Source organism: Echiichthys vipera (genome assembly GCF_963691815.1).
Source record: "Echiichthys vipera genome assembly, chromosome: 19".
Classification (NCBI taxonomy): Eukaryota; Metazoa; Chordata; class Actinopteri; order Perciformes; family Trachinidae; genus Echiichthys; species Echiichthys vipera.
The window spans coordinates 17,010,793-17,023,427 of NC_139844.1; the positions used below are offsets into that span (position 1 = coordinate 17,010,793).

The window sequence follows — 12,635 nt, forward strand, 5'->3', positions numbered from 1 at the left end:
GTTCGCTGTGGTTCGTGTTGTTCATTTAAAAGTTTGGTTAAAATGTTACAAAATAGTAACTGTGTATTTTATGAAAAACATGCATAAAAATAAGGCTTTTATGAAAACACTGAATGAAACACAAACTATTCATAATCGCTAAATGTGGTATCGCCACCTCATTCAAAGGATTAAAAGGTGGCACACCAAAAACTTTTTTTTAAAAAAAAGGATCTTTAAGTAGCCAACACAAAAAAACACAAAAACATGTGTACACTTTTTCTTATTTATTTTAACATTTAATTAAGAGCATACAGGTAATAATAATAATAATCATAATAATAATAAATGATAAACGATAAATGAAAAGAAATAAAACAAACAAATGCAATAACGACAACAAAATCATTTTTTTTACATTTATTTCATCAACTTTATTATTGATTTACAAAATACACTAACCATACGATGAGCATCACCTTGATAACTATTTGATAACAAATAGACGTAACAACAAAATAAATACATACATAAATAGAGATAAAAAATAATTATGATAATTTAAAAAAAAGGGGGAAAGTAAGATACACCAGGGGACATGAGCAGTGAAAATTAAACTGAAATAAAGACACTAAAGTGGGAGCACAGATTTATAGTTTTGATAGCTTTCTTGTTGTTAGCAGAGGATATTGACATGAAATACACCTCCAGTTCTTTCATGAAAACACATAAAAATGGGTTTTACTTTGGCAAATTTACACTTTTGGATGTAAAAACTGCAAGAATTAAAATTAGATTAATTAAAAAATACTCTTTTTCAGACATTTTACAAGAGGAGCTGAAAATCACAGCAGATAATATCGAAATAAATCTACAAATATCTTGCCACAGTTTACGGGTATATTCACATTTCCAATAACAGTTTCAGTGTGGGAGTTATAATAACAACAAAAACACACCGGCACTTTTATAGACAGGCGTTACGTCACGCGCTTCATTACTGGGCGACGTCAGAAAAGGAAGGACCCCTGAAAGCTGTAGAAACAAAACGCGGGCTAATGTTTAGTCCAGAAAACAGCGTCTTTATAACCAAAGTTTCCATGCAAATAAAAAGCCAAGTGGGAAAGCAGGGGACTTGTGCGGAATTAAGCCTTTCTCGCTGCTGTGTCGCAACAGAAGAGTGAAGTTTTTTTCTTCTGAGCTGGTAAAAAAGTAGCTAAGAGCTAAAGTTGCTAACGTTACAGCTGCGCAGTTTCGTTTCACAGAAAACACTGAAACACCCACACTGACACTAACCAGACAGGTCTGTTTACTTTAGCTGTGTTTTTCCTGCAACACAATATCTTTGCAGAATGGCATGGGCCAACTTTACCAAACTTTGATAGCTGACTGCTGCTAACTTCAACACAACCACAGAGGTAACTCGTCATGTTTTCAGGATTTTTTCTTTCTCATAAAATGTCCATTTGTGGCAACGTGGAGGATCAGGACATAACCTGTGTTTCATGTGATCGGGACGAGACTTGACGCCTTTTCGTGAATGTAACTAGATGTCCCAAGATAAACAAGAGACCTGTTTATATGCTCGTTTATGTAAATACTTATTGTTAATATTAATTTTTGGAGTTACATCTGATACCACGACAGAAATAGTCACCTACCTCTTGGACCACCTGTGCTTGCCTTGGCATTTCTAAAATGTCCTCAAATGACCTGTTTTGTCCCCAGAAAAGAGCAAAGACACTGCACATTTTCTACTTTGTTTAGTTTAGACCAGAGAGCTTCAACATGGGGTCCGGGACCTCAAAGAGGTCCTCAGAGTTTCCGCAGGAGGTCCGTCATAGTGTTTGATAATCTTTCCAATTTTTTTTTAAATTTAAATATCTCTTAACAAGAATTCTACGTATTGTTATCAAAGATACATTTGTGGAAAAAAAACGAAATGAATACATTTACACAACCTTGATGATAGGCTTACTAGTCACTAATGTAGCCATGCACAGATATAATGTATGTTTACATCAACATATGATGTATAATTATATGAATAGGTTAATAATGATCATTTTAGTATCTTAGTACCGTATGCATCATAAAAAGCTGTGTCTCTGCCTCAGCTCTCTTTCAACTAAGAGGTCCTCAGCCTAAAAAAACCTATAGACTCCTGGTTTAAAGGACTGATGATCAGTTTCCTCTTTTATATTAATACATTTATTATAAAACTTTGTTGAGCGTACATACGTAAAGGAAATATGCAAGTCTGTGCATTGCTATCCATGCACCAGGTATCCCTGACAGATGCAAGTCAAATGCCAACATGGAGCTTTTCTTTGTATTTATTTATTTATTTTGTGCATGTAAAATTCAACAAAATAAATAAATAGAAAACAAACAAAAGACAGCAGTATATCCAACAATATGAAAAAAGATAATATAATTAGCCCCTCCCTCTTAAAAATAAAAAATGTAAAATAAATCAATCACAGTAGGCCTGTGTCATGAATCTCGCAGCAGAACAGGCTTGAGCCGTCATCAAACATTACAATTGTTTTTGTGGTTAATAAATACACACACAGTGAGGTTAATTGTACATGCAATGAACACTGCTTTTTTAAAAGTGTTTATTATAGGCTGTGGCCAAATTAAGGATACGTTTAGAGGAAAACTAATAAACTGCAGACAATTTGATGATCACAGCACTCGTGTGGATATTCACCAGGTTACCTGATAATAGAAATTCACCATGTTTCTATTGCGATCCGCAATATCTAAATGTGTTAATTTTGACAACTGCGATATGATTCACAATATTATAGGAGATTATCTTTTTTATATCATTATTCTCATTTTTGTTTAATTTTGTGAGGATCTTTTCCAAACAAAGATTTTTCTTAAGTCTGCAGAATACGACTGGCTGGCTCTAGTCCTTGGTCTTCTCCTCTTATTGTCCTCTCTGCTTTGTTTCAGCCACGATGAAGAGAAGAGCTGAAGCAGCAGTGCTGCAGGGGACAAAGAGGCATCGTGAGGACAGCAGCTCAGATGAAGACTCACAATTATCCAGACAAGGTAGATACAACAATCTGCCCCCATCCAAAACAATGCCTGCCATGATTTTAGATGAAAATCTCATACTTTACAAGCCATAATTGATATTGAAAGACACGTTCTATACATAGATGATGCTCTACTCCAATCTGTGATGTAGGGTCACTTGATTAAAAGTACACTTTACATCTTTCAAGTAAGTCAGTAGAGCCGATATTTGCCATCTGAAAAAAAAACAATTTAGTCCTCTATAGAGATAAGCACAACATTGTAACGTTGAAAAGTGAATAGATGACCACGACGATCCTTGTGTAGGTCTGTTTGTTTACTCTGGTGTCTCTGCCTGTGTTTTAACCTGTGTGTTTTTTTTGTCCTACATAGACTCGAGCCAAAATGAATCCCTCAGTGACCAGGATGATCACAGACCGGGCTTCTCCATGCCCTCCATATCATCCTTTGATGACCAAGACACTGACCCCTCACAGGCCTCTTCCAACTTCGCTATGTACAACAGTGTGTCACAGAAACTCATGGTAATGTATTGAAACACGCTATATATTTAACACAGCTGCATTGCAGAATTTTGGATTGTACATATAAGCCTCTCTGATATATTAGGGCATTATTTGTTTATTTTGCAAAATATTCATAAGAAACAGAGTTTTCCGTTGTCTTTTTTTGGAAGTCTCTCATTCTCTTTTACATCTTTAGGCCAAGATGGGTTTCCGTGAGGGTGAAGGTCTCGGGAAGTTTGGCCAGGGACGCAAAGAGATTGTGGAGGCTTCTACCCAGCGAGGGAGAAGGGGTCTTGGTCTCACACTACAGGGCTTTCAGGGGGAGCTCAATGTTGACTGGCGCGATGAACCAGAGGTACACAGCAGTAAATAGTAATCATGTAATGTTTGTAAATGTAAATTATGTACTACAACTATAAGTTATGTTTTGTCTTTTTTTTAACAACAATTTAATTATCTATACATCATGACGGCCTGTTGACTTGATCTGTGTCCCTTCTCTGTCTCTTTTTCTGTTTGTCTGTCCAGCCCACTGCCGTAGAGAAAGTAGACTGGTTCCCAGAATGCACCACAGAGAACCCAGATGCAGATGAGCTGAGGGACTGGATGAAACTGGGGCCGGTAAATAACAAACCATTCAGACACTCCCTTACATTATATATATCTTATACAGTGTTCACTGTTCACACTCTTTTGCCTCATATGTATACATTTTGTTTTTAAAGTCTTAGTATTGACTGCTTACAGAGAAAACTTAAGATTGAAGATGAGACAGAGTTTTGCACTGAGGACCTCCTACACACTCTTTTAAGGTGCAAGGTGAGTTATAATTTCTCTTTCATTTGTTATGCATAAACATAAAATAATACAATCTATATATAAATACTTCGTCTGTATACCTAACGTTCAGGAAGCAGAGGGGGAATGAGTTAGAAAGCATTCACATGGAAAAAGACTGTGGTCAGTTTCAGGCTCACAAACCTGGTGAAGTTCTACTCGATCTAGTGTGAATGTTACAGGGTTCATTTAACTATTTTAATCGCCAGGATAATACACAAAAATTAACTCATTAAGGTGCAGAAAAAAACAGGAGGCTTGTCTGTGTGATGTCTGCACAGGAACCTGGATATTACACACAGAGATGTGTTGACAATGACAACTTAGTGTGCGTTTTTATGTGTGCCGTTTGAGCAATCAAAATCTTTTAGCATTCAGATGTCTTCCTGTGTCCCCTTTATTGATAAACAGCTGGCATCCCTTTTTCTACCTCCACGCCTAAGACAGCCGTGACCAGAGGCATTATGTTCTCGCTCCGTCCGCCCTATTCTCGTGAAGGCGATAGCTCAGGACAGAACACCTTGAGCGATTTTTCTTCAAGTAGAAAGCACAAATGTCCACTTTGACTCAAGCATGAACTGATTTGATCAAAGGTCACTGTGACTTCACAAATTTCAGTTCTGGCCTTAACTCAACAACTCCAGCCCCAATTATGACAAGATTTCACAAAACTGTCTAATAGGATAAAATGATGAAGTGATGACATTTTCTATCCTAAAGGTCAACTTCACTGTGACATCATAATGTTTCTGGTTTATTCAACGCCTTGACTCAGATACAGAAGGAGAGACATTTGGTTGGATACTAATTTGATGACATTAATCTTGAAACTGTGCTGAGTGTATAGATCTCCTGTGCTGTCGTGTTGAAGATGTGTATTAAGCATCCGCATTTCGCCAAAAAATTATACTTAATACCTTTATTTCTTTATTCATTTAAGTCTTCATGACATCATTTGTGTTATTCTGGACAGTAAGGTGTATTGAGTTGGTGGAGGCATAACACCGCAAGGCAAAGTAATTCTAGTTCATCTCTCTATTGTGGTGATGAGGATATCAATGGACTTTTCTTTGTGTATGACCCAAATCATAACACTATAATATTCCTGTGATGTTCAGTCAGTATTTGATAGCCTGGAGGGCGAGGAGATGAGGAGAGCACGGACGCGTTCCAACCCTTACGAGACAATCAGAGGAGGTATCTTCCTCAACAGGTCAGTCTTTAGGTAGTTGAAAAGTAATCAATGTGGATAATGTTGTTTAAGTCATTTGCTTCTTTGTGTTTTTTGTAACTTGATATATTTTCTACTTATTGAAAAAAAAAACTGCTAAGGCGGATTTTGAATGATTGCAAAATGTTTATTTATTTGTATAGAATATCAACTCTGTAAAAATTAGAAATTAGATAAATAGATTTCAGCTGTTTTTGTTTTTCTTTTTAACATGGATTAAAGAGCAGTGTGCCAGTTCTTCAACAGCAGTTTTGTATGATGTTCTTTCCGTATTTAGAGCGGCTATGAAAATGTCCAACATCGACCACTGCTTTGACCAAATGTTCACCAACCCAAAGGATTCACAAGGGGTGAGTTGTTTAAAGTGACAACTAATATGTTGATGCTGCTATATGATTTGTTGGATCAGAACACACAGGCCCGTTAAAGACAGTGAGACAAACCTCATTTATTTTGTAGAAACCTCTGACAAAGGACCGCGAGGGCGAGCTTTTGTACTTCGCTGATGTCTGTGCGGGACCTGGAGGCTTTTCAGAGTACATACTGTGGAAGAGGCGCTGGCATGCCAAGGGGTTCGGCATGACACTGAAAGGACCCTGCGATTTCAAACTGGAAGATTTCTTTGCAGCGCCGAGTGAGCTGTTTGAGCCTTACTATGGTTTGTACACATCACCGTCAGGGGGGAGAGCAGAAACTTGTCGGCCTCTCAGGTGATGAATGATTCAGTGAAAGCTTGGCCTCTGTGTGTCCCAGGTGAGGGAGGGGTGGATGGGGACGGAGACATCACTCGGCCGGAAAACGTGACAGCCTTCCGAAACTTTGTCCTGGAGAGCACAGAGAGAAGAGGGCTGCACTTCCTCATGGCAGATGGGGTGAGACTATTTCACATTGCAGAGTATTTTAGTAGCCTCTGCTCTGCGTTGAAGCATCTAAAAATCTGCATATCAAGCAAAAAGATGAGGTCACAGATTCCTGCTCTTGGTGGGTTGAACTGAGATTTGAATCTTTTGGATCACTTTTGTATTGATTACTGTCTCTCGTAGGGTTTCTCTGTGGAAGGCCAGGAAAACATCCAGGAGATCCTGAGCAAACAGCTGACGCTCTGTCAGTTCCTCACCGCCCTCTCTACACTCAGGACAGGTATGTGTGAGGGATGCAAAACCGGGCCGTAAAAAAAAAGTCCTACTCGCTGCCATTATTATTATTAATTGAATTGAAAAGGTTATTTTTGCAATTAAGGAAAATCTCAAAGAATGCAGCTATACTGAAAGTAGTTTTTTTGTTTTAGAATGAGGAACACTTTTGCTTTTAAAAGATTGTTTGTTGATTTCATATATCTGCGTGGAAGAAAATGTTATTCTTGCAAACAACAAAATAGAGAAGACAGTGTAAATAGTCATTTTTTTCCCCCCAATGTGCAAAACAAATAAAAACCATGGCCCAAAAACCACAATACAAACTGAAGCGTGGGTTTGTTTAACCGTTGCACCCAGAGTATGTGTTTACATGTGCACGAATGGATGAGTCACCTTGTTAGTCTGCATACCTGTCCCTCAGTGGCTCCTATTTTAAGCTCTGGCAATTTTCTAAAAGCTCTGTGAAACTAATGAAAACATTTATACTCAGTCTTGATATACCTTCATCATACTAGTAGTTATTATAATCACCTATGTCTTTGTGTGCACATGTGCTGTATGTTTGTCTCCAGGACAGGTTCAGATTGAATGATTGTGGCACTTTTTGTCTTCTCTAGGTGGTCACTTTGTCTGCAAGACGTTTGACCTCTTCACTCCCTTCAGCGTAGGTTTGGTCTACCTGCTCTACCTCTGCTTTGACAGGATCAGTCTCTTCAAACCTGTCACCAGCAGGCCTGCCAACTCTGAGAGGTCTGTGTGTGCAAGATCTGTGTGGAGCTGGTTAATGAGAGTTATTATTATATTTTAAGTGAATGTTGATAACACAAAGTGGCAGCAAGACTACAAGATTGCAAAAAAAAAAACAGTTTACTAAAGCATGCAAAGAGAAAATTTGTACAGAAAATTCCTGCATCTGTTAAAGCCTTGCCACTCATTGCCATCCGCAGGTACATAGTGTGTCGTGGTCTGAAGCCCGGTTCAGACCACATCAGGGAATACATGTTCAGAGTCAACCTGAAACTGAACCAGCTGAAGAACACAGACAAGGACGTTACGGAAGTGGTTCCCTTGAGCATCATCAAGGAAGACACCGACTTTTACCAGTTTATGGTCAACTCCAACGAGAGGTAGAGACACACCATATTCACAAAAGTCCTTTAATCTTTTCATTTCAAACTGAGTGAATGACTGAATTAACTCTCACTGCAGCCTCTGTGTAGTCCAGATCAAGGCCCTGGCCAAGATCCACGCCTATGTTGTAGACCAGTGAGTAGCCTTTGTACTTGTCTATGTGCATTCATTTCTGTTGCGGTGCAGTCATGTGTGATGGTGTTAATGTATGCAACTGACCATGTGGCGTTTGTTTCTTAGGACCCTTTCAGAGCCGAAGCAAGCAGACATTAGGAAGGAGTGTCTGAAACTGTGGGGGGTAAGTGGAGAAACTGTCATGCATGTATCAAATTGAAGTTGGACTGAGACGGAAATGATAGAAAGAATACAGTTTGTTGAATTATGCTGTTTTATTATTTTCTAATCCACTCCTAAAAACATTGTATGTTCATTTCCAGGTCCCAGACAAGGCCAGAGTCACTCCTGCTTCCTCAGACCCAAAGTCAAAATTCTATGAACTTCTTAAGGTCAGTAAATGCTGTAAATCTGGGATTAAAGAACCCCTACTAGGAATACTACAGTGCTGTTAAATGTTCGCTGTCAAAAAAATCCACTTGTTAATAATGAAAGTAAAAAAAAAAAGTTAAGCATCTTGGTGCATTTGAAAGTTAAATGGGTGTCTCAATGTCTGCCTTTTGTCGTCTCTTTACATCTGTTGCACCTCAGAACTCAGATGTGGAATCGTTCCAGTCTAAACTCACACCTCTCAACTCCACTACACTCGAGAAGTTGCGTCATATCCTGGACCACAGGTGCATTGTGGGAGGTGGAGAGCAGATCTTCCTTCTAGCCCTTGGGGTGAGTAAACGCAAAACACTTAAATGTAGGTCTTGAACTTGTGTTTTATCTTACTGCGCAGTAGTAAGGCGTTTTTTCAACACGACTTGCACCATTCTCCATTCGTACCCAGTAGACGCAAATTTGTCTTTTTCAAGATTTTCTATAATTGATATCAGATAGCAGCTCTTAGGGCCTGTGTACACATGATGTTTTTTTTCTGTCAGAAAGGCGTTGGCAGGGCGCTGGGGAACACTTCATCCTAACCTCGCAGCACTGCACGTTGGTTTTTCACCAACAACAATCAGTGTCAGGTCGATCTGCTCTCACAAATCGGCTTTTATGTCTTCGTTGTGATAGTTTCCAAAGGAGCGCCTGTATGACACCGCTTCTGAAATATTCAGAGATTTTCAACACAAAGCGCTCGGAGCGGACGCACGAAAAAGGTTCGGAAAAAGGACACTTGGTCCAGCGCCTTTTCTCCAGGAGGCTGCATCAGTCTCACCTCATTGGGAACAATTGAAAAAAGACACTGGCGCTCAGAAAAGAACGCTATGTGGACACAGACCCTTATACTGGGTGTAGTATTACACACCGTAATGGGACACTGGCTATCATCAGTCAAGATTAATTTTTATTTAGAGAGATAGTGGTGAGCAGAGAGGCTTAACTGATGTTTTTAAAAGCACGGTATCTTTTGATTTAAGGTGTTTTATCTCTTTATCTGTTCTTTCCATTTCCCCCTTGGCTTGTGTAGAAGTCTCAGATATACACATGGGATGGGAAGATGCCTGTGCGCTGGAGGAAACTGGAGAGTTTCAAGCTAGAGTTGCCAAGAGATACACTTCTAAGTGTGGAAATCGTCCAAGAGCTGAAGGGCGAGGTGAGAGGAGGGACTGTAAACATAAAGAGTGAAACAGATGGGAGCCAGCATCCCAGTCTCTTTCAGCTTGGCTGCATTTCTGTTAATGTTGAAATAATAACAATTGTTCTGACGAGATTATGTGTACTGTTTGATTTTTTTCATGCTCAATTGATGGTTTTGTCCTAAAACAGGGTTCATGTCTCAAAGGCTTGAGGCTTTTGTATTTGTTGGAGTTTGTGATCTTTCGTATCCCTCTACCTAAAATAAGAACGCTCGCGTTTTGTCAGAAATGTATCGAAATAAGCAAGTTATTTGCCGCTCATGGTTTTGGTTTAACAAGTTTAAATCCAGTGTATTTGATCTTCAGGGCAAAGCTCAGCGCAGAATCAACGCTGTTCATGTGATGGATGCACTAATACTGAATGGCACTGATGTAAGAGAACAGCACTTCAACCAACGGTAGGACAGCTTTTATTAATTAATCCTTACTGACCTACAAATTTGTGTCAAAATTGGACTTCTAAATCTCTCAGTAAAGTATAGATAAATAACTTGTTATAAATAAACTGACGTGTATTGTAATCTAATCTGCTTTTCCTACCAGTCTTCTATAGTTTACTTAATAATGCCCATTCTATGTGCAGGATCCAGATGGCTGAGAAGTTTGTGAAGGCAGTGGCCAAACCCAGCAGACCAGACATGAACCCCATCAGGTATTAATAAAAAAAAGTATTTAACCACTTTCTTGTTTGGAAGCAAAACATGATCCAATATGCAGCGTATGTGGGAGCCTGGAGCCTCCACTGCACATGCATTGAGAATGAATGTAATTTGAATTATTAACACACCAGACAAACTATTGTTGAAAGCAGAACTTTCTTTATACATGTAATGTCACATCTTTCTTTTCCCAAACAGAGTGAAGGAGGTTTACAGGTTGGAGGAAATGGAGAAAATCTTTGTCAGGTATGCCATGACAAGTGTCCAATACGCAACATCTATAAAACATCCGCCCAAGTTTCATTTACTAAGTGTTGAGGATTTTGAACTATGTTTCGATTCCTGTCTTCATCCAGACTGGAGATGAAGGTGACAAAGAGTTCAGGAGGAGTCCCACGTCTGTCTTACACCGGCAGAGATGACCGACACTTTCTTCCCACCGGACTTTACATCATTAAGACTGTCAATGGTACATATTTTGTTTGTGCTGCAGCTCATTGTTAAAAAGTGGAACTTTCATTCTCTTGCAAAATACTGTACTTAAATAAATTGTGGGGTTTTTTGTGCAAAATGTCTCATCCCTCTCCACTCCTCAGAGCCGTGGACGATGGCATACAGCAAAAACTCCAAAATGAAGTTCTTCTATAATAAGACCACCAAGAGCTCCACCTATGAAATGCCCCCCACTGCTGCTGCACCCTTCAAGTATGTAGCGTCTTCACTTCCCTTAATGAATTGATTAATTGTTTGAATCAGAACATTTGTATGAGAAACCGTTACATACATACATTACAGCAGCATCGATGATCTTATGATTGAACAGTATCCTTTCTTTGTCTTCGTCCTAAGTGTTTGCCACTCTGAGCGTCTCTTCTGGGCCTGGGTGGACGGCGTGATAGTTCATGATTCTCAGACACGGATGGACCCCGGGAAACTGTCCAAAGATGATATTTTGTCCTTCGTCCACCAGAATTACCAGCCCTGAACACTCACAGAGCCCCAGAGCTTCAGCAGCTGCAACCTATACAAAAAATGCACTAACTTGTGGAGGATATGGAGCCTTAATTAATATTTATTTTGACAGTGAAAAAGGGATTCATAAAATACTGCTAAATAAATAAGATAGCTCAAAAAAGTTTTTATTAATCCCTCTTTTTGCTGTCCACTTAAATATCAATTAATAAACTGTTCTCTAACCATTGTCAAGGCCCTGTTATTCCTTCATACTATGTTGCTTAGAGAAATTATTACCAGGTTGTAACTGAGGTTCTGGAGCTCAAGCGATTGAGTTGTTTGCTGCTATTTCCAGCGGTGACATTTGGACTCGGACATTTGACAAACCACTCTGTCTTTCTGCCTTTTCCACTGCCCTCGGCTCTCTGAATTGTAATGAACAGGACTCGCCTCATACGGATTGCATGACCCTGTAGATCAGGCTTTTACAGTTCTTTGTCTTAAAATGCTTGTGTGTGAGAGTGGGGTGATTGTGTGTGTACATAGGTCATTTTAGCAATGACAGGAGAGATGCATTTGGAGTTTGAATAATGCTAGATAGAGTTGCAAATGTTAAACTATGCATCCATATCTGTACACACAGCCTTGCTCGTCTTGTTCTGAAACTGCTTATCTCCATAGAGACCAGGAACTGTTTGCCCAGTCCCGTCGCCTCTCCTGCAAAACTGTCACAAATAGGTCAATGTTTTCTGACTTTCCCTCACTATCCTTTCATCCTTTATATCAGTTACACATGTAGCAGCTGTTTCATAACTGATCGATCATGCGTTTGTTTGCATTAAACATTTGGAAGGTGTCCTGTTTTAGGTTTTAGGTTTTTACTCCGACTCCTTTTTATGATTGCGCCTCATATCGCCTGGACTGTGGTTTCGTAAATACTGCAAATTACTTTTTTTTTTCTTGTAAAGTTAGCTATCATTCCTTATGATGTAAATAATTATAATGTAGTAAATAAATGGGGAATGTTCTTCCCAGAAATAACTTTCAACTGCCTGGTAAGATTTGATCTAGACTAAGTGATGGTAACTGGATAAAGAATGAAGTTACCATTAGGTACACTGCACCCAGGCAACTTCATTTTATGTACATAGAGAAACCCACCTGCACTCCAACACTGGAATAATACTTGGCAAAGGTTTTCAGTATGTCAGTTACTTTGTAATTTTATTATTTACCAAAATATGAACACAATACAATCTAAAAATAATAGAAAAAGGGGTTACATAATGTAATTTATAATGTAATTCAGTGGTTCAAATTCCATGCACTAACACCTGAGTTTGAATTCTTATCAAACCCTGACGAGCTCCAGGTGATTAATAAGGAGCAGAGCATTAGAATCAGGT

The 12,635-nt window shown here is 39.0% G+C and overlaps 1 protein-coding gene across 2 annotated transcripts; it reads left to right on the forward strand.

Annotated features, from left to right (window-relative positions):
* The first annotated feature begins 1,008 nt into the window (after window positions 1-1,008).
* On the forward strand, window positions 1,009-12,200 carry cmtr1 (cap methyltransferase 1). Of its 2 annotated transcripts, none has more exons than XM_083933677.1 (24): window positions 1,009-1,397; window positions 2,947-3,045; window positions 3,406-3,557; window positions 3,736-3,894; window positions 4,068-4,160; window positions 4,287-4,358; window positions 5,495-5,589; window positions 5,885-5,957; window positions 6,067-6,265; window positions 6,361-6,479; window positions 6,651-6,747; window positions 7,361-7,493; window positions 7,691-7,870; window positions 7,953-8,009; window positions 8,115-8,172; window positions 8,312-8,380; window positions 8,580-8,711; window positions 9,448-9,573; window positions 9,923-10,014; window positions 10,200-10,268; window positions 10,474-10,521; window positions 10,632-10,744; window positions 10,872-10,980; window positions 11,125-12,200. In XM_083933677.1, the coding sequence occupies exons 2-24, from the start codon at window positions 2,952-2,954 to the stop codon at window positions 11,258-11,260; spliced, it is 2,475 nt and encodes an 824-aa protein (XP_083789803.1). In that variant the 5' UTR covers window positions 1,009-1,397; window positions 2,947-2,951; the 3' UTR covers window positions 11,261-12,200. The 2 variants fall into 2 exon arrangements, with proteins under 2 accessions (XP_083789803.1, XP_083789804.1); XM_083933678.1 differs by having other exon boundaries at window positions 1,009-1,183.
* Window positions 12,201-12,635: the final 435 nt, after the last annotated feature.